This window comes from Bufo bufo, chromosome 5, assembly GCF_905171765.1.
Source record: "Bufo bufo chromosome 5, aBufBuf1.1, whole genome shotgun sequence".
Lineage (NCBI taxonomy): Eukaryota > Metazoa > Chordata > Amphibia > Anura > Bufonidae > Bufo > Bufo bufo.
Genome location: NC_053393.1, coordinates 85,663,481 through 85,688,172, shown reverse-complemented (window position 1 = coordinate 85,688,172; position 24,692 = coordinate 85,663,481). Strand labels below are relative to the sequence as shown.

At 43.8% G+C, this 24,692-nt stretch overlaps 1 protein-coding gene across 1 annotated transcript in view; it reads right to left on the bottom strand.

Annotated features, from left to right (window-relative positions):
* CALB1 (calbindin 1) overlaps nt 1-23,847 on the bottom strand; it is a 64,897-nt gene extending 41,050 nt beyond the window's left edge. Inside the window, exons 1-3 of the mRNA XM_040433301.1 lie at nt 23,710-23,847; nt 23,445-23,521; nt 17,498-17,572 (exon numbers count right to left, since the gene is read on the bottom strand). Coding sequence (XP_040289235.1) covers nt 17,498-17,572; nt 23,445-23,521; nt 23,710-23,788 — 231 coding nt within the window. The 5' untranslated portion in view covers nt 23,789-23,847. The remainder of the gene's footprint in view (nt 1-17,497; nt 17,573-23,444; nt 23,522-23,709) is intronic.
* Nucleotides 23,848-24,692: the final 845 nt, after the last annotated feature.

Below are 24,692 nucleotides of genomic sequence, written 5' to 3'. Positions count from 1 at the left end.
GGGTTCAGGTGGCGGCTTTCCACATGCAATTCAGCATAGTCCATGGCCAAGGGGAGTGGGGGACTCCGAGTGGCTAAAGAATGTAGTAGTGACGTCACTAGGAGGTGGAGCTGTTATAAGGGGTACAATTGATGATCTGGTTGCAGGCTGTATGCCGGGTTGTGCCTCAGTCCCAGAGTGTGAGTCGGCTGAGGGGATGATAATTAGGCCTCAGTGATGGTGGTGAGGAAAAGTATCATCAGGAAAGAAGTTCTACTAGAAGAAGCACGGCAGGGTCTTAGTACCTCTCTCTCCCACAAAGCAGCCCTCCGTGTACTGCCTGTATGCAGGGTGGGAAAGCATAGTGTACTACATTTTTACAAACTGCAGAGTCCAGCAAAAAAAAAGTCTACATTAATGTATACGTTTGATTTTTACCATGGAACTCTATGTATGTATGGCATCTAACTGAGGCATCCATTAACGTATACGTTTTTTGTGTAAATTAAACGTATGACAAAACCTTTCTGTGAACGCAGTCTAAATGACTTCATTGAGATGAGCTGCAATATTGGGCGCTACTTCAAAATTTAAGGAGCTGTGCCTCATGAACAATGAAGGGTACACAGAACTTGCTGGAGCGGTGTAGCCCCTTTAATCAGCTGATGAGTGGAGATGCCTGGAGTCGGCCCCAACTGATCTGATATTGATGGCCTAACCTAAAGAAAAAACACGTCGAGGGGAACCTAAGAGTACTTCAAAGTTTTACAAGGACCTGCAGTAAACCACCCAGGTATGTAAGCATATAATGATAATGTTGGTGGGTGGGCTTTGGATGGAAGCAGCAGGCAGGAAAGACCCTGGTTGTCTAAATAACCTGAACATCTTCCAGGCAAGTCTGTAAAATAATGGGGATTTTTGAGGCTCGCCTAAGGTATTGCCTTTTCCTCAAGGTTTGCTGCATGGCTCTGCTTCATTAGGACAGAGCTGTGATCTGTGACTACAACTTAAGGTCCCTTTACACAGGACTATAATTGGACAGATTATCGGAAAAGAAGAATGTTTCTAGAAACGTTCATTCCCAATAATCAACCCGTGTAAAGGTGCCGCCGTCCACCCCATGAATGAGAAAAGGCTTGTTTATCAGCTGAAATCATTGTTTATGCAGACGTCTAAATTATCGTTTCCGGACAGAAGATGGTCCTCTGTAAACAGCGACCTGCTGCCAAGAAAAAAGGCACTCTGTATGGGGACCAGCAGCTGCAGTAGCTATCGTTCTTCCCCATACAGCAGAGATGATTACTGCATGTAAATGCGGCTTTCACCTTCTCTGATGAGCAGGCAATTATCGTGAAGGAATGGTTCCTTCCCGATAATTGCCTGCTCTGTCTGTGCGTGTAAATGCACCATTAACCACAGTGCCTACAGAGAATCTGAGGTGGTCTCAGACTCACCCCAGCCTCCTGATTGGTCCAGGCTGCTGCTCTCTCCATTACCATGAAGATCTGTCTGGTCTGCTCTGTATAGACACAAGTCTATTACAAGCATAGCAGAGCATGGAGAGCAGATTTCTATTACAGCGGCTATAATCTACTACACCAGAAGACTATGAGGCAAATGAGCGTTAGTAAATGAGAGCCTAAAATGCTTTAAACTTGTCTCGATGTTTTAGTTTTGGGGGATGAGACTGCACCAGAGTTTAATAAAAAGACCTTATAAAATATATTTTATTTTGAGGGCTATTTCTAACACAGTCAATCTTTTCTTCACTCAAGTGGACAAAAATAAAGACGACATAATAAAGGAAACAAGGATTTTGACCTTGTAGAAAACAAAGGAGAACTGCAGACCTGACTGGAAACAAGCGATGTTAGAAGAGCGAAGACTAAAAACGTTCCAGATCACAGAATGTCCTAAGAAGACTTCATGACAACAATTCTGGCTCTCTCCACATCTGCATCATGGTAAAAATGGGAACCATGATGAAGTACGGATCTGTCACAAGACCCTAACAGCGCCTGACAGACCCCACTGACTTATAATAGGGTTTGTTGGGGTTCCACCGTTTTACCCCTGATCGCTTGGCACATCAGACAAGTAGCTGGATCATATATATGAATGTGATATTCAGACCTCCAAATGCTTCTGTCCGTGTTATCCACTGTATGTGTTGCATTTAATTTGAAAAAAATAAAATCTGAGTGCTATTTGCTTTTGTACCATTTTTTTTAGTGGAAGGTGTAATGCATCTTTCTTAGTATGAGATTCATAGACCAGAGATAACGTAGACTGCTAAGCCTCCGTCACGCTCACCGCAGCAGTCCAATTATAGTCTCCTCAATGCCAATCAATAGTAAAGTTGCTGTGTTAAAAAGATTTATTGTATGATAAATCTGCACAATAAAAGGAGATTGAGTACAAAATTCAAATGCTAAAACCTATTATGAGACATTTTACAATAAGCTTGCAGTACCCCAGAATAGGGGTTCTTGTGGGGTAATGTTATTTAAAGTTATTTGATATGTAAATGCCATGTAATGTCCCAGGATATTTCTGTATGGCTCAGTCGGGGTTAACAATCCTGACTCAGCCCCTGCAGGAAGTTAGAGGAGGGCGTTAGGTCTGCCCCTAGCTCAGTCAGTAGTTTGTAGTGTGATAGCTGAGGAAGTACAGGAGCTACATGTGCTCACTCTCCAGAAAACTAGGCATTGTTTCCAGAGAATCATCAGTTCTGAACACCTCTATCCAAAAGTACTTCAGAGTGAGAGAGAGCAAAGAAAGAATTGAGAAAGTCCAGAATTGGCATGGCTGAGCTTAGGAGTCAGTCAGTAAGGTATTTGCTGTTTAAGCTTCATAAAGACTTTACTGCAGTAGAAGAGACATTGCTAAGACACCCTTCACACTTGGAGATGTTTTGGCCCACTGTATCTTAATCCTGTACCCCTCAGCTGGAATTATTAGAGTAATATTGCCAGCCTTAGATTCTGCAGAGAGAAACTTCACTATATTCTTCACTGTGGCTAATCTTACTCTGGGTCTCCCATAGGCTGCAGTTGATTGAGGGGTGCACGCTTTGTTCCCTTCAGCACACACCCTTGGCTTGGGGTTCCTGCCTGGTGGTGGCTTGGGTGCCCTTGATAGTGGATGGTTGGCAGAATGTAAGGCAGGTGGACAGGTGCAGAGGTCAGTGGATGATGAAGGCAGTAACCAGAACCAGGCCAGAACTGGATTATGGTAAATGACAGCCTCTTTTCTGAGGGTGATGGGTGGCACAGTACAAATATCAGTGCAAGGCATAGTTCTGAGGTATATAAGGTATATGACAAGGATGTTTATAGAGCCAGGCAGTATGATAACCTCTTCTAAGTCTCTCTTTCTAGTCTAGATACAGAAGGCAATCTTCGAGATTAACCACATGTGTGCATGCACTTTTTCCATATATCTGCAAAGTCCAAACTGAGGGGTGGGGCTCTAGATCAGATGACCAATCCATCTCAGTAGTGTGGTGGGCGCCAGAAGCAATTAACTCAAACCACGAGCAGCAAAGTCCAAAGCTGTATAAGTGCATTACCTTTACTGACTCCAAACATGGCCTCCATGGTCCTCAACCATCTGCAAAATGTAATGCTTCTTTCCCTCAGAGGTTAAACCTTAGCAACGTTGCTTTTTATGGCAGCTTTCACTCACAGGAATAGTGTTTTCCTGGAGCAGGATCTATTTAGGCCTATTTGGCAGACAACATACAGTACAGGTGTTCACTCTAGCTCAACTTGCTAGGAACTCAAGGCTGCCAACTTAACTATTTTCTACCTACACATAGCTTTTTTGGGGTTACCTAGTGCATACGGGTAGATCATAGTCAGTATCACAGTGAACACTAACAATTTTAGTAATGAACTTGCATTAACCTTTTAGCAGTGAACCAGACATTAACCCTTTAGCAGTAAACCAGCCGGTCACTGCCAGTAGCTTCATATACTTTCACCACTTTCACCAGAGCATAGACGTCATGTGTTATACACAGTGCATGAGTTCTGCATGAGTTATACAGTCTATTAGTAATATTGGGCGCGAATATTCGAATTGCGAATTTTAATCGTGAATATCGCCACTTCGAGAATTCGCAAAGATTTAAATTATAGCGCTATATATTTGTATTCTCAAATATTCTAGATTTTTTTTTCATCAGTATCCTCCCTTGTTGCTTGTGGGCCAATGAGAAGGCTGCAATATCTGTCTGAGCTTAGCAACATCCCTAGCAACCAATAGGAAAGTTGCCTACCCCTTACTATATAAGAACCTCCCCAGCAGCCATTTTCTGCAGTTTTTTGCAGTTCTGAGAGAGACAGCAGTGACATTGCTGTGCTCTGTGCTTTCCACACTACATTAGATAGTTAGTTAGCTCATACAGTATATATAATACAGATAGTTAGTGGGAGATAGTCAGTGTAGGTTATATCCTGATATATTGTAGCTGTTGCAGAGCAGGGTGTTAGGTAGTGTGATAGGTTCTGCTGTCCATACATACATGCTACAGACATAGTGCTGTGATGTCACAACAATACATAGTGCACCAATCAGTAATATGCAGTCAGACCTGCTAAAATGTGAAGTTGCACGTATTGCGCAAAAATATGCGCATCATTAATTGCCGATTTGCGCAATCGCTAATATATTGGAGCACTCTATCTGCATGTAAAACTATTGTAATGTTCTGCCGTGCCGACAGTTTTCTCCAGTCTCAGGAAACTTCTAGCAGCTCGAAAAATGTAGCAACAGTGACCCACGCCTGTATTGCGCGCGCTTTATGAAAATATTACATTGCCGATTTTCGCAATCAAGAAAATATTCTATTACTATAAAATTTATGACCAATATTCGCCCAAATATTCGCGAAATATCACGAATTTGAATATTTATAAGTAACACTCATCTCTATGGGGGTAGATTCAGGCATGGGATTCAGACAGTTCCCTCAGGTTCTCCAGATCCGGTTGTTAAAATTACAGCGGCAGCGCTTCCATTCCATAGTTTAGCTCCTTAGGCTTTTTAAAAGTTGGGTGGTATGTGTGTAGTATATATATGGTGTATTTATGTGTATGTGTGTTGCATATACTGTATATGGTGCAGCAGCGTTACGGCTGTGCTTCATTTTGGGCGCAGATAAAAACCGCATTAAAAACACATGTGGTTTCCCAAAAAACGCATGCTGCTTTTGCAAAAACATCCCTGCGGTTATGGTGTTTTTCTTTCCAGTATAAGGAAAAATGCAAATCACATGGAAAAACTGAATTACATTAATTACAAAATAGAGTTAAAGTAATTGTAGTCTGCTGTCTGCTCTCCCTTTGCTGGGACAAAACGCACCTTAACCGTTTTTTCTTATGCATTTTTTTTGCAGCATCCAAAACAGCACAGCCGCAACATGTGGCAGCACCCTAACAGCAATGTGTGGCTGGCTCTCAGCAGAGCTACAGGAAGGACATGTGTGTGAGAGTTTCAGCAGACCATGCCCAAGTCCAGAGAACCTCTGTCTCTGTGATTACAGCTGCCAAAGGAGCAACTCTACTAACTGTGTACCCCTGAAGGTAAGAGACCATACTTGTTTAGACCACACTATAGAAGGTCCAGAACCATTCAAGCTATGCAAGATAACGTCAGTAAGGTATTCGCTCATTTATAGCTTAAGAGACTTTACTGCTGTGGGAAGCACTATTGCTTCCAGCTCCTACCACACCTTGAGAAGGACTGGTCATCCATGTCTAAGATCTGTACCTCAGAATTGCAGAAGGTGTTAATAAGAACCTAATTACATGCCTGTGATTTAGAGAGAGTGAGTCAGGGAGTACTACAACTACCATTATTGTAGCTGCCTATACACTGTGATATACCTTGGAACCATGCCTTTATCTATCATCAGTTTAGTAAAGATAGATTTTATTCATTACATCCAACTAGCCTGGATACTGACTCCACCGTCCATCCACTAGCCACTGCATCTGCACTTCTGCCTTGCATCCTGCCAACTGCTCATCATCAAGGGACCCCAACTACCACCAGACAGGAGCCCCAGTACCAGGGTGTGCCCTGAGGGAAGAAAGTGTGCACCCTCCAGTCACTGCACAGCCCTAGGGAGCACCAGAGTGGGGATTGCCACTAGAAACTACTACTACCTCCCTCAGGGCCACAATCACTACCCCTACCATCCTCGCTAATGCCATCGCTTGTCCCCTACAGAATCACTGTTTGCCAGCAGCAGAGGCTGTTTAGACACCACGATCTGCTGCCTGCAAACAATCATTTAGGTGACTGCATGATCAATACTATTACCCGATGAACGAGAGTTTCGCTTGTTCATCGGGTGATCGTAGGCACTTATCGTAGGCAGATTATTGCTAACGAGCGCCTGCATGAACGCTTATTAGCGATAATCTGCCCGAACATTGCGCAGTTTAAATGGCCCATAAGGGATTGTCTACACTTGTGCCACAAAATATATTCTACATTTTCAGCACCTGGATCCGAATACTTTTGTAATTGCATGAAATAAAAAAAAATTGTATAGCCATTGAACTATTTAATAAAATGTATCTGTATAGCGCCACCTGCAGTTTGTTCTTTTTCTTATTTCTTGTCCACCTCATTGAGGTGGTCGCACATACTCAGTTTAAATCTTCAACTGCCATCAGCCATATCTTCTGTTAGAAGCTATGGCAGTTACAGGGAAAGATCTACGGCAGAAAGGGCACTTCCCCTGATAAAGGGCACAGCCCCTGATAAAGGGCACAGCCCCTGATAAAGGGCACAGCCCCTGAGCTGCCAGCCTAAAATAAATCTAGCAGAACAATTAGAGCAATGGATGGGGAGATCTATGGATCCATGTGAGGTACAGGGCTGGTTCTAGCTTTGTTAGAAAGGTATCGTCATGTTCTATATGATGTCTGATTTTCATTTTTCACATCAATCATGGCATAACCCCTTTAACTACTCGTAAGGGAACCATCAATCTGAATGACAGTTTTTGTTATATTTTAAAATATCCCTTTTTTCTATTTCTCATATTTATGTTAGATGTGAGGCAGTTTTATGTGATCCAGAGGAAACCTCATAATAGCTTGCAGGCATAACATTATATGGTACACAAGTAATGTTTTTCAGGAGGGACAGATATCATATAAATACATTGCTATAATATGAGCTTATACATTATACATGAAACTCGCAATAAACATATACAGTATATATGTATTCAATATGCAGTATGTATGCACCCTGTTAGTTACAGAGCAGGTTATCGTATAGTACGTATAGCATTTGGTAATGACTTGTAGGGCTGTTGTTTGGTAAGTGATTAAAGGCTATGTACACCTTTGGGGGAATTTTTTATGATTGCATTTTACTCATTTTGGGCTAAAAATTATTTTTCCAATTGGTCTTTATTAAAAATGTCCAGCCGCTTCTAAGATACAAGTTAAAAAGCAGTCTGTTTGTAAGCTGTCAGATTGTGTTTTCTTTGAATCCCGTCACCTGATGGCTCATGTGTAGCTCTTATACCTGATTTTCTGACCTCATAAATACTTATTTAAGCCATATTGTTATCAGTTTGATAATTTGACATTTTTAATAAAGACCAGTTGAAAAAAAAAAGATTTTTTAGCCCAAATGGAGTAAAATGCAATCATACTAAAATTGCCCCCAAAGGTGTCCATAGCCTTTAAATACTACAGTGTCGGTGTACATTACAGAATACGAGTGGCAATGCATCTGTGAGCACTGCTTTTATATTCCTATACCATTCTTAGAATAGTTTAGTGATCGTGATTGTAAAATCCACTCCATGCCCCTCATTGAGTCCTTTTATTTATCGCAGTGCTGCGCTTAGCCGCAAGCCCCGCTCATTTACAGAATATTGACGGGTTTCAAGAAGATTTGTGCTGGAGCATTACACACACACATCATTGGGAAAATCAGACAGGTCTTAAATGGGGAGAAGTTTTCATAAATCAAAGCTAATTAATGGACAACACAAAAACTGCATTCTCTGTATACAAAAAGCTGCAACCACCAAAACCAATCCCCTTAGCGGAGTTATTCAGCTTTCAGATATTGATGACCTACCCTGAGGATGGGAGCTGAGATGCAGCCCACAGGCATGGCCACTACGCAGTGGACGGAGGTTTCTTCATCTGGTTCCATCCACTATGTTTCTGCAAATGACTGCTTGTGTGAGTCCTGGGTGTCGGAGCCCCACCAATCTGATACTGGTGACCTATCCTGAGGACAGGTCATCAATATGTAAAAGCTGAACAACCACTTTAAGTTTTTCTTCCATGCCTTAAAAAGCATCTTATTTATTAATTGTAATGCCAGTGGTCTGTTCCCGCGTACTTACCCCTCCCACACTACTGTGTGGCAGGCGGCCTATTCTGTCCCCAGCCAATGTAGGCCTGTCCTGGGTTTTTTAAGGCACCTTCCCCTTGGTTTGTCTAGTCCTGTGAAGGTGAACTATTGTATTATCCTGACTTCCTCTGCCCAATGTCTGCCTGTTTACCGGTTAGACCCAGTGCTACATGCCCTGACTCTTGCCTTACTTCTGTATTAACCCTGTGCCCCTGCCCTGACCTTCTGTTTATTTACTGGATTGAATGGACCATGCCTGCTCCGACCTTGGCTTGTCCTTTGACCTTGCTCTTGTCTGTCCCCGTGGTGCCACGCATCAGTGTCTCTAGGCCCTCCTGGGTCTGCTGTCACTGAACAGAGAGTTCTTCAAGAGGTAACAGCCTGGTGTTTCCCCTGCAGTGGAGTCCAGATCCACATACAGGGGTTCAAGGGTGAAGACTAAGGGAAACACTTCGACAACTCCCTTAGAAGTAGCCCTAAGTCAAATCTGTTCAGTAGCCCAGTGGATCCACACCCGCTGTGTTCCATTATTCCTCCTGGAAATGTACGAATAAATTGACTACTGGGTTTTACCACCTCTTTGTCAATAAGGTCCCTATCCCTGGCCACACTGACACTGTCCAATTAGTGCTTAACATCTCAGACTCTGTATGGATATGCTCCTATCATGTCGTACTTTTATTCCGGCTGCCGGAACTCCAGCCCACCCCCATTATAGTCAATGGGGCTGGAGTGGTAGTCCGGGGGCACGCGTGCACTAGCGGCAGCACGGATCCGACAGGCTGTTCACCCACCGGAACAGCCTGCCGGAGTTCCTTGACACTAGTGTAAAAAGTACCCTTACATTTAGACTGGCGCTGTATTTGCCGAAGTTATGTAGAGGCTGGCACCTCTTAATAACTTCAGCGGATCTACCGTCAGATATAGGACTTATTAAGACCCGCGTCTAAAACAACGCAGACATATCATAAGAGCTGACAAGGGGACTATAAACAACACAATAAGCCGCTTAATGATAAGTGTTTATTACAGCTTCAGCCCCCGATGTACCCCACTATTACAGGCAGGTCAATGGTCTTCACTGCAGACATGGTCATTCTGGAGGTTGGCTGCATGAACTACAGCCCAGAAACAAAGACTGCAGAGGGCCGCACTTTGACGTAAATGTATATTTAGCAATTAATCTAAGGGCCTTAATCATTTAAAGGAAAATGCTGGTTAAAACCTATATACTGTGTTATGCTCAGTGTAGGGCCCGAGGGGTGAGATGTGACCCAGGTAAGTAAAAAACAGGAAAGGAAGAACCCCTCAGACCTTACTCTAGGCCTAACACAGTGTGCCAGTCTTGCCTGGACCTTTAATTAGCATTGCACTGTACAGAGGTAATATGAAGCACCAGAAGAGCAACCTATTTCTAACCCTTAGACATTATGTCCCCGTGAAGAGGCTGGCCCCAGCTACATCTTCGAAATTTTCCTATGGTTTTTTACGATCCCATTCCTGGATTTTGGCCTGGATGTTTGCTGACACAGACCAACCACCTGCAGAACCCTCTTGCTCTTTGGGTCATTGAGTGGCCACAATCAATGATGACCTTCTTTTTCATATTACATCCTTAGAAACCACAGAAACCTAAGACTTCATTGAGATGTATCTACAGAACACTCATTATTAGCAGGTGCAATAACAGAGGGGGAAAGTGTCTCTCATCAGGTTCTAGATGTAATGACTTCTGGATCATAGATCTTTACATCCTCGTTATACAGTGCAATGACATATGTTACTATATCAATGTATTTCAAGCCTCACAAGTCACTAACAAGCACAACAAATAGTAGAGGCGCTTGTATTCATCCACAGGTTGGGTCAATGAGATAGGGCATGTGATGGACTCAATTCGAGAGGGGGATAAGCAAAATATGTTTATGGCACTTGTTACCCAACCTCACCCGCTGGGTTCGCGTAAATAATATAGATCCCTCCATGATCCAAGGATGTACTCAGGACTTTTCCATCCGGGGCAAACAGGATTTTACAACGGGTTTTAGGGTTATCGGAGAAGCCCTTTATCAGGAGTAAAAAGCTAACGTATTGAACACAAATGCACTTACTTATATACAAAAAGATATCGCAGTAATGTCACCATTAGGGACCCAGGTCCACCAAAATCAGAAGCTCCTCCACGGGATGTCAGTTATGGTCACCCGACTGGATGTTCGTCATAGAGCTCCATTGTGGAATGCAGCAGGACTCATATCTAAAGTGTCAATTCCAGTCACCGGATGTGCGTGATAGCATCCCAATGTGGAACGCAAAATAGACCGAAAAAACACAAAAAGGATTTGTCATGTGTTCCAGCTTGGAACGTATAACTACATTAATGGACTTGCTTCCAAATCGTTAGTTCCAGTCCCCTGACCGTGTGTGCCTGATAACGTTCCCATACGCCAGGGGTGGCCAACCTTACAGACACAAAGAGCCAGAGAAAAAAAAACGTATGACTGCCAGGAGCCACAAGCTATACATTTACACAAACATGCGTGCACACGACAGGATTACTGCAACTGAGTTTTCAAACATTTTAAAGTGTATTTAAACCACCTTTCCTACCTGTAGTGTAGACAGCTTTAGTGAGACTTCTGGCAATCTTTGTTTTTCACAATGTGTTTCAATTCAGTCATTGCTACTCGAGGCAATTCACACTAGCGTTAATGTTTTTCGGTATTGATTTCCTTCATAGGTTCTCAATACCGGAAACAAAAGCTTCAGTCTTGTCACCATTCATTGTCAATAGGGACAAAACAGAACGGAATGCTCCAAAATACATTCCGTTCCGTTCAGTGGGTTTCCCAGACCGGAGAGAAAATCGCAGCATGCTGCGGTTTTCTTTCCGTCCTGGGATGCGCCGCAAGACGGATCCGTCATGACCCCCAATGCAAGTCAATGGGGACGTTTTCTCTGGCACAGTAGAAAATGGATCTGTCCCCCATTGACTTTCAGTGGAGTTAATGATGGAGCCGTGCTTGCTATGTTAAAAATATGTTAAAGATAATACAACCGGATCCGTTCAAACGGAAGCGTTTTTGCTAGACCCTACCGGATCCAGCAAAAAACGCTAGTGTGAAAGTATCCTAACGTGTGTCAGTAAGAATCATCAGTAAGTCAGTAAGTAATCATCTCAATTTGAGTTGTTGCTTTATCTGTCACCAGCGGGGGTTTGAAACCAATTATGTGAGATGGTACTTTGGGGGTCACTTACTATTAATGTGAGGCACATGGGGTCCAGTCCAAAAGCATGTGCCCAGCCTGACATTAAAAATAAATGACCCCCATCATGTTTAAAACATTGCAATCGCAAGATTGGGGCTAATGAGTCACATTAACCCCAATCTTACTGGCTGCCTGATACATATGTTTTTTGCCTGCCTCTATTTTGAGGCAGGCTACTCTTGCACTGTGTGGGGGTGGGGTACCTGCTATGCTGGCTGCTCAGTGCACTAATGCATACTGACTCCGGGGGCGGAGGACCGGACACTCAGGGGGAGGAGGAGGTTGCTGCTGTTCACCGATCTCACTAGCTCAGACGGCGCAGCAGTTTATTCCCTCCCCCATCCCTCCTCCTGCTTTAATCAGCCGCCCATTCATTGGTGGCAGTGGTGCGGGCAGCTTCAGAGCCCGCTCTTTTCTTTGGGCTCAGTGGCGGCCGCGTCATAGGAGGGAGGGACTCCCTCCCTCCATCCCTCCCTCCCTCCATCTCCACTGTCTGGCCGGAGAGAACAGAGCGCGCGCCGAGCGCGGAACACGCCATGTTCTCTTATAAGAAGAGATACTAGGCTGTGCAGCAGCGCAGCCTAGATAGTAAGAGCTGGCCGGAGCGCTCCCCTGCGAGCCGCAAATGAAGGCGCAAGGAGCCGCATGCCATACGCCATAAGCCCGAGGTTATTAACCAGTGATTACAAGCCTCCCGTCACTATCTGCATGCTGCACTCTATTTTCTTCTCATAGAATACATGTACTGTAATACATCTAAAGTGTAAGACCGGGGCTCCTTAAATTTGGCCCACCTAAGGATATCAGTATCCACCTTTTTTCTATGGGCTCGTTCAGATCAGCTAAAAAAATGTTCTCCCAAATGGAAAATGAACGGATTCCATTATAGTCAATGGGATCTGTTCCGTTCCGTTAATTTGGCACTAAAATAATGTGAACGAGCCCTATGCAGAGGTTCCATAGAAAACTTAGTATGGGCCCCCCGTCGCATCCAGCTTCCCAGTACGTGTGCTTCAATCATTTCTACGCAATGCAGAACTCAAAGCGCAACATCCCACCCCACATTTCTGATGATTTTTTTTTATTATTAAGCAGAAGAAACTTTAATTAAAAAAAAAATTATGTAAAAAAAAGTTGCCCTTGGCCTTAACCACTTTATTCGAAATCTATGTTGGAAAAAGTGGGACAGGTGTTTCAGAAATATGGAGCTTATTCTGAACATTTAGACAACTGGCAAGAATACATTGATACATCTCTCCATAAAGCTCTAACTCACCGCTTCCCTTCAGATTATATATATATATTATAAAAATGCCCGCCTGCAGCCACCACTAGTAGGAGCTCAGTGCAAAGGAATTTATACAGTTACCATTGACTGCAATAAATGCAGAAATAATATTTTTGCACTGAATTCCTCTAGTGCATGAAAATGACCCATGGGCCCTGTATAAGTCACGTGGTCTACCTCCATGGAAGGTAAGCCATTGTGTACATGTCCGCTTGTAAGTGCATCATAATCTATGTTGTTGAACATGCCATCAATAAGTTCTAATGGGTTAATTATGAGTCAACTCCAGTGACAAGCGATAAGCTACAAGTCGCCCAAATGAGGTTGTCTTCTGCTGGACTTTTGGGTGCCTATTGTATTTGTATTATATCGTGCTAGAGCCTGGGACCACCAAAGGATTCTCTGGTACTGTGGTGGGACAGTGTGACCTTTTATATCAACATAATGAGCGCTGGATGGAGGTTCTCTAGCATCAGTATCATTTTCCTGTAAGTAAAGCTCCACCTTGTCATGTGCCAGAGGCCCAAGGCAGACCTCCAGGACGTCATGCAAACAGGACACAGGCAAAACAGACCAAGGACCCACAGAGAACTTTATTACAAGTGTAATAAAAGCATATGACAATAAGCAGGTTAGGCAATAGTGGTAGCACTACCACAGAACCAAGTGCACCGACAGACCAGAGGCAAAACCCAGAGAGTGGAGAGCCAGTGAGCCCCGTTCTTCACAGAGCCCCTGGTGGTGGGGATGAACTGGGCCGAAGGCTCACTGGTCGCACCTCCAGGAAGGTCCCGGTACACTTGGCCCCTACCTGCAGAGAACCAGAGGCTGGTGAAACCACCAGCGGAAAAACAACAAAACTGGAACCCAAGCAACCACAGAAAATGGAACAGACAAGACGAACAGGAAACAGCACAGAAGCAGATGCCTGGACCCCAAGCGGAATAGAAGCATGGCGGTCTCAGGCAGAGCTGCACACAGACTAGAGATCCTCCCTCCGGAGAACCCAGGGGCCCTCTCACGAGGCAGGACAAACACGGGAAAGGAAGAGAAGCAGAAAGGAACTACAGGCAGACAAGAACAGACAATGATCAGAAGCAGTAGGCACTGCCAGGCAGGGCATAGGACAGGATCAGAAGCAGTTTAGCACTGCCAGGCTATCAGACGCAGTTAGAGCACTGCTAGGCTACACAAGGAACAGAGTGGATAACATAAACATCAATATCACAGAACAGGTGCAGGAGAACAGACAAGGCAAAAACAACAATGCATTACCAGGTGACACCACAAACAAGGGCAGATGGCAAAAAAAAAAACTGGGTCAGCAGCAAGGGGCTACACCCAGTAAGGCACAGGACAGAAGATAGACTGACCCCAAGCCTCACAGCTCACAGGTAGATATAGTTGGATAATGAGGGCACCTGATAAGCCACACCCAGGAACGGACCAGGGGAAGTCAACCCCATCAGAACCAAACAGGGAGGGGAGCCTGCATGAACAGGGAAGTGAACAGAGACATGAGCCACAGAGATGCAGCCACAGGAATCCACAAACACAGGCCAAAGTTCACACACTACACCGCAGCCAGCATGCAGTCCCAAGCAACCATTCATACACAGGTGTAAGCCTGCAGCCAGTACGCGAGGGAACCTGCAGCCAGCCTGCACGGCAACAGTGATAAGAACTGCACAGAGAAGCAGACACGGGGAGATCAAACATTCACAGGCAGCAGTCCCACAAAACATTGCAGCCAGCACGCAGCCCCAAGCAACCAGCATACACAGGAGACAGCCTGCAGCCAGTACATGAGAGGGCATGCTGCCAGCCAACAAGGCCAAAACTGTCACAGTGAACCACACCGTGACACACCTTTGGTGACTTAACCAGCAAATCTAGAATCTAGTATTGTTATCAGCTTAATTACCTTAAAGGGGTTTTCCGGGATAGGCCATGCCCTGCGTGGAATCCACTGCGTGAAAGAGAGCCAAGCCCCGTTCTGGACAGCAGAGACACGGAGAATTGACATGATTGATAATGCTCTCTGCCTCTCTGTGATCTTTTTACTACAAAATCACAGTGAGATAAAGTTGTCACTGTGATTTTGTAGTAAAAATGTCACAGAGAGGCACGGAGCATTATCAATCATGTTAATTCTCCGTGTCTCTGCTGTCCGGAACGGGGCTTGGCTCTCTTTTAATGCAGCAGATTACCCGCATAGCATCCGCTCGTGTGAAAGAGCCCTTACTCTGCACAATGAAAGAAAACTCTCCAGTTCCTCAACAGATAGGCTAATTGCACTTGACAAATCCTATTATGTGTCTCTATTTTGAGGTCAGGGGAATATCTCTATAGTCTGGTTAGCCTCTAACTACTACCTGCCTCAACTACTCATGTTAACAGCCCCTGCCCATGTGTTTAATCATTAGCATAAGAAAACCAGAGAGAATAGACGATGCAAAGACTCAGCTTTACCATGGAGAACTTAAAAGTGTTTTCCAGGGGAATATTGAAAAAAAAAACAGGTACAGGTACAATTTAAAATCAATACTCACCTCACAATCCACTACTGCTGTAGTTCTGATGCTGCTCCAGACCCTGTAGCTCTCTGCTTTTTGATCCCGGCCTCGATACACAACTGTTAAGGATCAGTGAATGTGGACCCACTGTGTAAACTAGCCAATTTGGCTAACATTATGGGCATTATAATGGTGCTTCCCCATTATTCACCCTTTAACTCCGGTACAGGGATCTAGACTTTGCTGCAGGTTATCAACTAGACCTCTACCTCTAAAATAACAAAAGCACACCAAAAACACAGGTATAATCTGAACAGTCACTTAAATTTGAATGCTGGTTTTGAGGTCCAGGAAGGACACCGGATGCAGACACAGGCAGGGCACACTCAGTGTTTGGCAGAAATACAGACTGGGTAAACTAAACACAAACAAAACTAAACTTGACTAGAAAGTGCAGGAGTACACAGGCAGAGCAGGGCAGGCTAGGACATCAGGAACACAGGCAGGAGATAACGCAGTATAAACGCAGATAAATCGCAGAGGCACTAGACTTCACATCACCTTTTCTGGTTACCAGGGAGCCTAAGCTCAGGCACCTTAAGCTGGAGAGGGTGCCTTAAATTCCCATGGACCCCCAGCCATTGGCCAGGGAAGGATTAGCATGGAGACTAGAAGTGAGTGTGTGCTCACTCTAAGGGTCCATTCACACGTCCGCAAGTGTTTTGCAGACAAGAATAGGACATGTTCTATTTTTTTGCGGGGCCGCGCAATGGAAGTGCGGATGCGGACAGCACACTGTGTGCTGTCCGCATCTTTTGCGGCCCCATTGAAAATGAATGGGTCCGCACCTGTTCCGCAAAATTGCGGAACGGATGCGGACAGATTTTGCGGACGTGTGAATGGACCCTAAGGTGACTGAGGCTGGAGCACAAGGCAGCACAAGGCAGAAGCATGGAGGCAGCAGCATAGTGAGTAGCGCAGGTATCATGACCAGCGGGTGGGGCAGGGCAGTGGCAGGCTTAGACAGCTGACCTACCTACAGCAAATGGCATGGACTACCCACTCAGACAATTATTGGCTGCAATGGTGACCCTCCTCAACCAGTGACTATCTGAGCCAGCAGAGCACTAGGGACTAGCGCAGTGTCAGGGGTGATACATTGGAGAAGGTGATTAATATATTTTTTTACATTATTTTATATTTTTTTGCTTTTAGCCTATCCCTACCCTGTTAACCTTTTTGAGGTCATGTTTGGTCTCCGAGTCATTTGAATCCGAACCAATTAATGCCACATTTTTTCTGTGCTGGTACCATACAGAAAATCTAAGATTTAGGTTCATCTGTGTTTGTTACCTTGGGGTGATTCTTGTGCTCAAATGCACCACTGCCATTTGCTCCTAAACTGGTACTCATATGGCGATGCGTAACATGTTCACATCACACTATGATACTCTTGGCTATTCATAGGGGCGAGCAACTTCATGAGGAGCCCTGGCACAGGTTCCCTCGAAGTGCAGAATCCCAAAGCAAGAGTCGACCTTCTTCTGCTCCATAATTTACAATACAAAACCTATCTGGAGTGGGGATTTGGGGAATTTTATAAATGTTACTCTAGGGCTGTTTTTTCTCAATGTATATATATATATTTTTAACTTTTATAATATACTTAAATGAGTTTCCATTGAGAGCAAATAAGATCAAAATTGAATTAAAATTCTCTCAGATAAGAAATATTGTTCAGCATCCGATTGTTTGGACTTGGGCCTCCATTCAGAGTCAGGTTACTATGCTCTAAGTTAAGTCGTCTTTCCATATGGAGAAGCACAAAAGCTTTTCCTCAGAGAACTCACACAAAGCAAGATAATGACTAGGCTTCTTTATACTGCTCCTTGCTAATTTTCTTGAGCACTGTTCATTTTCTTCACAAATGGAGTCACTATTTCATACCATACAATTTCTCCTGCACCTTTGCAGCTGCTTAGCCGAAGATATGTGAGCAAGTCATTAACTGCATAGGACATCAGTGAAAGAGACGGGATCTTACCTCTACTATGCCAATCTTTGCATCACTGTTCTGTCCATATTCCTCCACAAAGGCTTTCATTTTATCCGATAATTCCTATAAAACAAGAAATGATTGTGAATTTCTCTGGAGTGCATAAGATGTAGCTTATATGAGTCCATGTTATTACTCACACCAGGCCAATGAGGTTTTCACATGGCTTAATGGAGGTCCACGACAAGCTCATAGCCTACTCCTAGAGAACTATTTTCCCAAACCCCTCAATGCAATAGACATCAATACAAGTCATCTACAGTATACACATCCATCCTCTTGGTGACTGATGAGCATATTGTGGGGTACTATGTTATTAATGAGGGTGTTTTTTATTTAGCCACCAGACAATTCAGGATTAATTTACTGTAGGTTTATTAGCGGTACCATGCTATATGAGTAAACCTGACACGTTTCAATATAATATATAGAGCTGATTGTATGTGTGTATGTATGTGTGTGTGTGTATGTATGTATGTCCGCTAAAGGAATCCGCACCGTCGCATTTACAATCACGAAATTTGGCACACAGGTACATCAGGTGTGCGGGAAGGTTTTAGACCGGGTCTCGTCTCTCTAGCACGTACCGTTCCTGAGATATTCCCAAAAAATGCATTAGCCAATAGAAGCCTGGTCACATGACCCTTATCAGCCAATAGAAACTTGCAGGCCCTTAGTCTCCACATACACACAGTTTTAAACCTGGTTTCTATAACAACCGAGCCATTTTTCTTAACTGCTGTAGGTCAGTTTTAAAGGGGCAGGGCACTGTGGATGACACTGTTAAGGGAGCGGAGTGCTGTGGAGGTCACAGTTCAGGGGGCAGGTAGGGTGGCCATTCAGGCCACCCTCAAAAGAAGGACTTAAACCCCCCCCAGGTCTCACTAAGCCACGCCCCCTCCCACTCCGCAGCCGACAGGGATTTAAAAAATTATGGTAAAAATAAACTTTTCAGCAGCATGACTTTCTCCCTGCAGCTCATGCTCAGACAACACAGTGCTGCTGTCTGAGAGTGAGCTGTTCAAAAGGACATCCCTGTGTCCGTCCAGCCCCTGCGCCGGATGGAGGACAGGGAGTCTGAAATCTGGACTGTCTGTCCTAAAACTGGACCTCTGGTCACCCTAGGGGCAGGCTGCTGTGGAGGTCACAGTTAAGGGGACAGTGTGTTGTGGAAATCACTGTTAAGGAGATAGGGTACTGTGGAGGTCCCTAATAAAGGGCCGGCCACTGTGGAGGTCACTGTTAAAGGTTCGGGCGCTGTGGAAGTCTCTGTTAAGGGGGCACGGAACGGTAGAGGTCACAGTTAAGGGGAGGGTCCGCTATGAAGGCCAGTGTTAAGGGAACGGAGCTCTGTGGAGGTCACTGTTAAGGGGGCGGGTTATTGTGGAAATCACTGTTAACAAGACGGGGTACTGTCGAGGTCATTAATAAAGGGGCGGCCGCTGTGGAAGTCACTGTTAAAGGGGAGGGCATTGTGGATGTTACTGTTAAGGGGGCAGGCCGCTGTGGAGGTCACTGTTAAAAGGGCAGGGTGCTGTAGATGTCACTGTTATAGAGGATACTGTCGATATCTTTTAACGACACACACAAACATGAAATGAAATAGATGAAATATACCCGTTCCAAGCCGGGTCCTTCTGCTAGTATCAAATATTGTAGGAACTGGTCCAAGCTTAGGAATGCTGAATTAACCTGTTATTATCGCACTGTGGCCATTATTTAGTTTTTAGGTTGTAAATCATCAAACTTCATAATATACCTTTACAAGAGTAAGAGCACAGTGCATCTGTTACACAGCTCCAAATCCACTGACTCGCATTATAAAGAGTGGAAAGATACAATTCTGAAGTGACTACTAGGGGGAGCTTTCTGCATACACATTTCAAACGGAATACAATGGGAGCTTTATAAATCTCTCCATACAAAGAGCTGTAAGTCCTATTTAGTAACACTTGGAAATTTTAAAGGGGTTTTCTGGACTATTAGTATTGATGACTTATGCTCAGAATAGGTAATTTATCCTCAGAATAGGTCATCAATATAGGTTTGACAGCTGGCACCCTCACTGATCATCTATTTGCTACCAGCACTAGGACTAGATTTATGAAAGGAGCTGGAAGCACAGCTCCATTCGAAGTGTAGGGGCCATGTTGGGTTACCCACTGAAGTTAACTGGAGTTGAGCTGCGCTTCCGACTCCATTTAAAGTGCTAGCTACAGCGCTGGTGGCAGTAGGGAACAGTCCGTGATGCTGGGTGTTGGACTCTCACCCATCAGATAATCATGACCTATCCTGATGATAGGTCATGAGTATTAGGAACCTGGAAAGCTCCTTCAAAATGTACATTATAAACTGGCAGTGGCAACTATTAGGGCAAAGCTCAAGGCCCCATGACCAGATGGGGCTCCTAGCTCCTTCATCATTTAGCTCTTGAATATAGAATACATTTTATTGACTGAAGTCGAGTATCATGGTGGTTAATATAGGACCCAGATCACTCTCAGTCCACCCATGGCTTAATCCGTACACCACATTTCAGGGGAGTGACTGTCCTTTGGTATTTTTCATCTGATAAGAGAAATTGCTGATGAAGTTTTGTTCTGAAAGGTCAAGAAATTGTCACAGCCAATCGTGAGTATAAAGGATAAAACACCAATAATTAATGGCTACCTGAAGACTCCTTCCTAAGAGCCGATGTTCTGAAGAAATTGTAAGTGCAGCAACCATACTATAAGTGGTGCTTGTGTCAAGTCCCCAAGTACAGCACGACACCGAGATTTTTATAGGAATGATTGATATAATAATGTGTTTTCATTGCAAGAAGATGGAAACTTATCCTTAAATGCTGCATTTTTTGCACTGCTGATTTAACATGTATTTTGTCTTGGACTGTCTGTCCTTAGTCCTATGGTGACTAGAGTGCATAGTCAAAAGGTCTCCAAAAATAAAGACAATTTCTAGTCATCATATTTATATTGAACAACCTTTTGTATTCAGTATGTGAAGACAATTGGATAAAAGATAAGCGGAAAGGGGAGAAGTGATTGGGAGAAGGAAGGGGAAGCATAGGGGACTGAATGGGAGGAAGGAAGAGCAGGAAAAAAAGGAGAGCAAGCACAGGAAGAGAAGACGATGAAGTAAAAGATGGAAGTAAAAGAGAAGAGTGGAAAAGAGAATGAGGGAAGAAGAGGGGGAGGACATAAAAAGATAGGAAGGCAAATTGAAGGAGAAAAAAAGAAGAGAGGCTGGCAGAAGAAGAGGCTGATAGAAATCGAGATGGGGATGGAAATTAAAGGGGACAGGAAAGAGGAAAGTCTGGCAGAAGAAAAGAGGGAAGAAGTGAATATAGAAATGAAATGGAAAAAGGGGGAACGGAGAGAGAGGGGATTAAAGAAAGGAGGAGGGAAAGAGAAGAGAATAGAATTAAAAGAAGGAGGGTTTAAAATAAAAAGGGGATGGTAAGGATAGAGGTGATCAGTGATTGGAATGGAAGGAAGGATGAAAAGAGGTAGGATGGAAGACGAAAAGAGGCATGCATTGGGTAAAATGAGTGGGAGGAAGAGGGGAAGAGATGGGAAGAGATGGGAAAAGAGTAAATACAAGGGGAGAAGAGGAGGAAGGACACCCATGGTAAAGGAAGGTAGGACCAGGGCGAGAAAGGTTGTGGAGACCAAGAAGACAAGAAGTGGAGAGTATATAAGGGAAGGGTAAGGAAGGTGGAGAATCGAGAAGATTATGGAAAACAGAAGGAAAAGAGGGGAGGATGCAAGAAGATGGGATAGGAGGGAACACGGGGAGAAAGAAATGTAAGAAAATGGAAAGGTAGAGAAATTATGAGGAAAAACAATGACAAAATATGTCTACACAACAGACACCAATGAACTACAAGAAAAAGATGAGTGAAAAAGACTTTATGGCAAAGGTTAATAGATCATGCCAGGTGAAATAAGAACAAGTGATGGGATCGGGAGATTACTAATTTTATCATGATGACAGATGAGGGCTGTTAGTTTTATTCCATTATGTGTGGAATAAACACACTAGACAACTTCAATATACTTCCACCACCTCTGCTGGGTACAAAAGCAATGCAGGTGGCTGAGACATGACGGAGAGAGTGAGGAGGAGATGGAGGACACTTGGTGACCTCCATGGGGCTACTGAGCACATTGTGCTATGACCGATCTGATCTAAAAACAACAAATAAAGAATTGGAGGAGCTGTTTGTACCCTACAGATGGGGAGCAATCATCATTTGGCTCATTACACCATGTTACGGTCGCTTTTGATAGAATATTTCATCTACAATGGATCCACTACAGGAGCAGAGCAATAAACCATGCTAATAAGAGAGAATGAGGGCCGTACATCCTGGACACCAAGGTCACCCGCCTATCTGCCTGACATCTGAATAGATGTGATCTGTAATATGCATCAGTGAATCACGCCGCTAGGACCTAAATGAACATAATTGCCATCTAGTTCAATAAACATGTCCATAAGTCGGACTCAATGACTTTGTAGGAGTTTTTGGAAGTCACTTATATTCCCTGATCAGTGTGTTATTTGGTGAACAGAAGGAGCCGAGGCAAATACTGGAAAGTAAAAAGAATACTTACATATGGTTACCTGTCAGAGTACTGTCTGCATGCTGTATTACAGGGCAACAAATAATTCAGCATTTCTAATTGTTACAATATAGTGTGTGCCGCAATACCCCCCAGCGACATGGCCGCAGACGGACGGACGGGGGGTTGTTTATACTTTCACAGAAGCATGGATAGGGAGGCCAGGATATATGAATTGTTCTAAATATCTAAATAAATATCGTCTCCCCCCACCCCTAGACCTTCCCAAAATCAGTACTGGAGAAACTAATATCATACATAATGTAATAGAACTTTACTGACTGAAGGGAAATCTTTACAAAACTCCTGGTGTTAACCTTGTATGCACCAAGAAGCTATCTATCTATCTATCTATCTATCTATCTATCTATCTATCTATCTATCTATCTATCTATCTATCTATCTAGTACGTATGTATCTATCTATCTGTCTGTCTATTTACTGTCTATCTATCTAGTATGTATATTTACTATCTATCTATCTATCTATCTATCATGTATATGTCTGTCTATCTACTTTCTATCTAATATCTATGGTTTATCTATTTATCTATCTAATATCTATCTATCTTTTATCTATCTATCTATTCTAGATCTTTCTATCAACTATCTTTCTTATATAAAATTCCAAAGAAATGACATAAATACCAGCCAGCAATAAACAACACAAAGTAGATTTTTTTTTTTACTAAATAAAGTATATTAGCAACTAGGCAAATAAAATATCCTGTAACTAGAAACGAACCCTGCAGTTCCAATCCTCCCTGACGAGTAATGAATCAATAAGTCCTAATTAATTTAAGGTAATTTCAGTGCAAACCTTTCCTGTTCTCCACAGAGGTACAGGTGACACCAGTCCACACCGCCGTCACTGGAAGTCACGCTAATGCTCTCTGCAGATTTACACTGCATCAGAAGCCACAGCTATAAATACTGTGTCACAGGGATCACCCCCCCCCCCCCCTTCCCCCAGCCCTCCTGGTCATTCTAGAATCTGTATTGTCTACATCCGGTAACCAACAGAATTATTATTTTTTTTTAAGAAATCTTTTGTCCTTTAGTCGGACGTCTACTAGTAATGAGTTCAGAGCTCAAGGCTTCTCTTAGGTTTCCCGGCGGCGGGCTCTAGAGGATGGATGCCAGTGACAAGTGATACTTTAAGTAGATGCCGCAGTTCAACTTAAATCGATTTCGAGTTGGAGGCTGACAATAGGCATCGATGCGTTTTGCAGCTTCTGTCAGATCAGACTAAAATACATTCAGAATCAGTGACAGAGACGGCATTATCGGAAGGAAAGGGGCACATACCAGTCCAGCTTTCTTCCTGGCTTGCTGGAGCTCCTGTATAAAGTTCTGCAGCTCTTTCCCTTCAATGAACCCATTGCCTGCAAACAAGAGACCAACACACAATGAGATCGGCTCCAGCGCACTGCAAGAGACAACTAAACTTGGGAGAGGTCACCAGGAAGGGGGTCAGCCTGCAAAAGGAGAGCTTTAACCCTTTCTGTGCCAGGGCATTGCTCTTCCCTCTGGCAGTGAAATGGTTACAGCGTAAAGAGTAGAGGATATTCACCATCTGTATCATAATGACGCCAGATTTCCAGGAACTGTGTGGCTGAGATTTCCACTCCTTGAAGGTGAGTCTCTGCCATGGTGTCTGTGCTGCTGAGGAGGAGGAAGAGGAAGATGCTGTCCTTGGTGCTGAAAGTAGCAGCTGACTGACTTGAAGTTGGAAGCAGCAGCAGCAGTGTATATATGGCAGTGAGTGTGACAGCAGCCCTCCTCCTGCACCGCCCAGGACACTCCTTTCATGCCCTCTCTCAGTCACTTTTATGTCTGCGGTGCTTCACCTTTCCTGCCGACCTTAAAGGGAAGGTTCACCTAACAGCAGCATCATGGAAAAAAATAATAAAAAATGACAAAACAAGCAACATTGTAATTTTAGCTGGACATACATGTACCCAGATACCCCCCCCCCCCCAAAAAAAATAATTAATTAATAAATAAGTAAAGGGGGGAAAAAATAAAAATAATTGCTCTATCTGACCAAATAAATGCCGCCTCTGGTATGAATGATGCCCAGTAAAATTCTGTAAGATGTATTGGTTTGTTTGGTGGAAACCCTCAGCAAGCAGGGTTTTACCTAGTATTGGGTAAGGTCCTTTTGCCTGTCCTCAAGCAGGGGTATTGACTATATAGCACTGACCCACACTGGGAATAGGGATAAGGGCATGTTACATGAAGTTCATAGGATGCTGGGAGTGCTAGTACTTGTGCAGCTTTTAACAGGAGCACTTATTAGGAGGGCATTTTAAATCTGCACTTGCGCAGACCTAAGGATATGTGCGTGTCCCAAAGGTGGGACCCGAACCTATCAGACATTGGGGGCATGTCCTAGCGATATGCCCATAGTGTCCAAGATGGGAATACCTCTTTAAGTCGATGAAACTTAATAGGCGCCAGATTATCAGATATTCTGGATTGTTGGCTGGTTCTAGTAACATATATACTCCCTTGTGAGCTCTGAGAACAAGGAGGAAAACCTAACTAGTATTT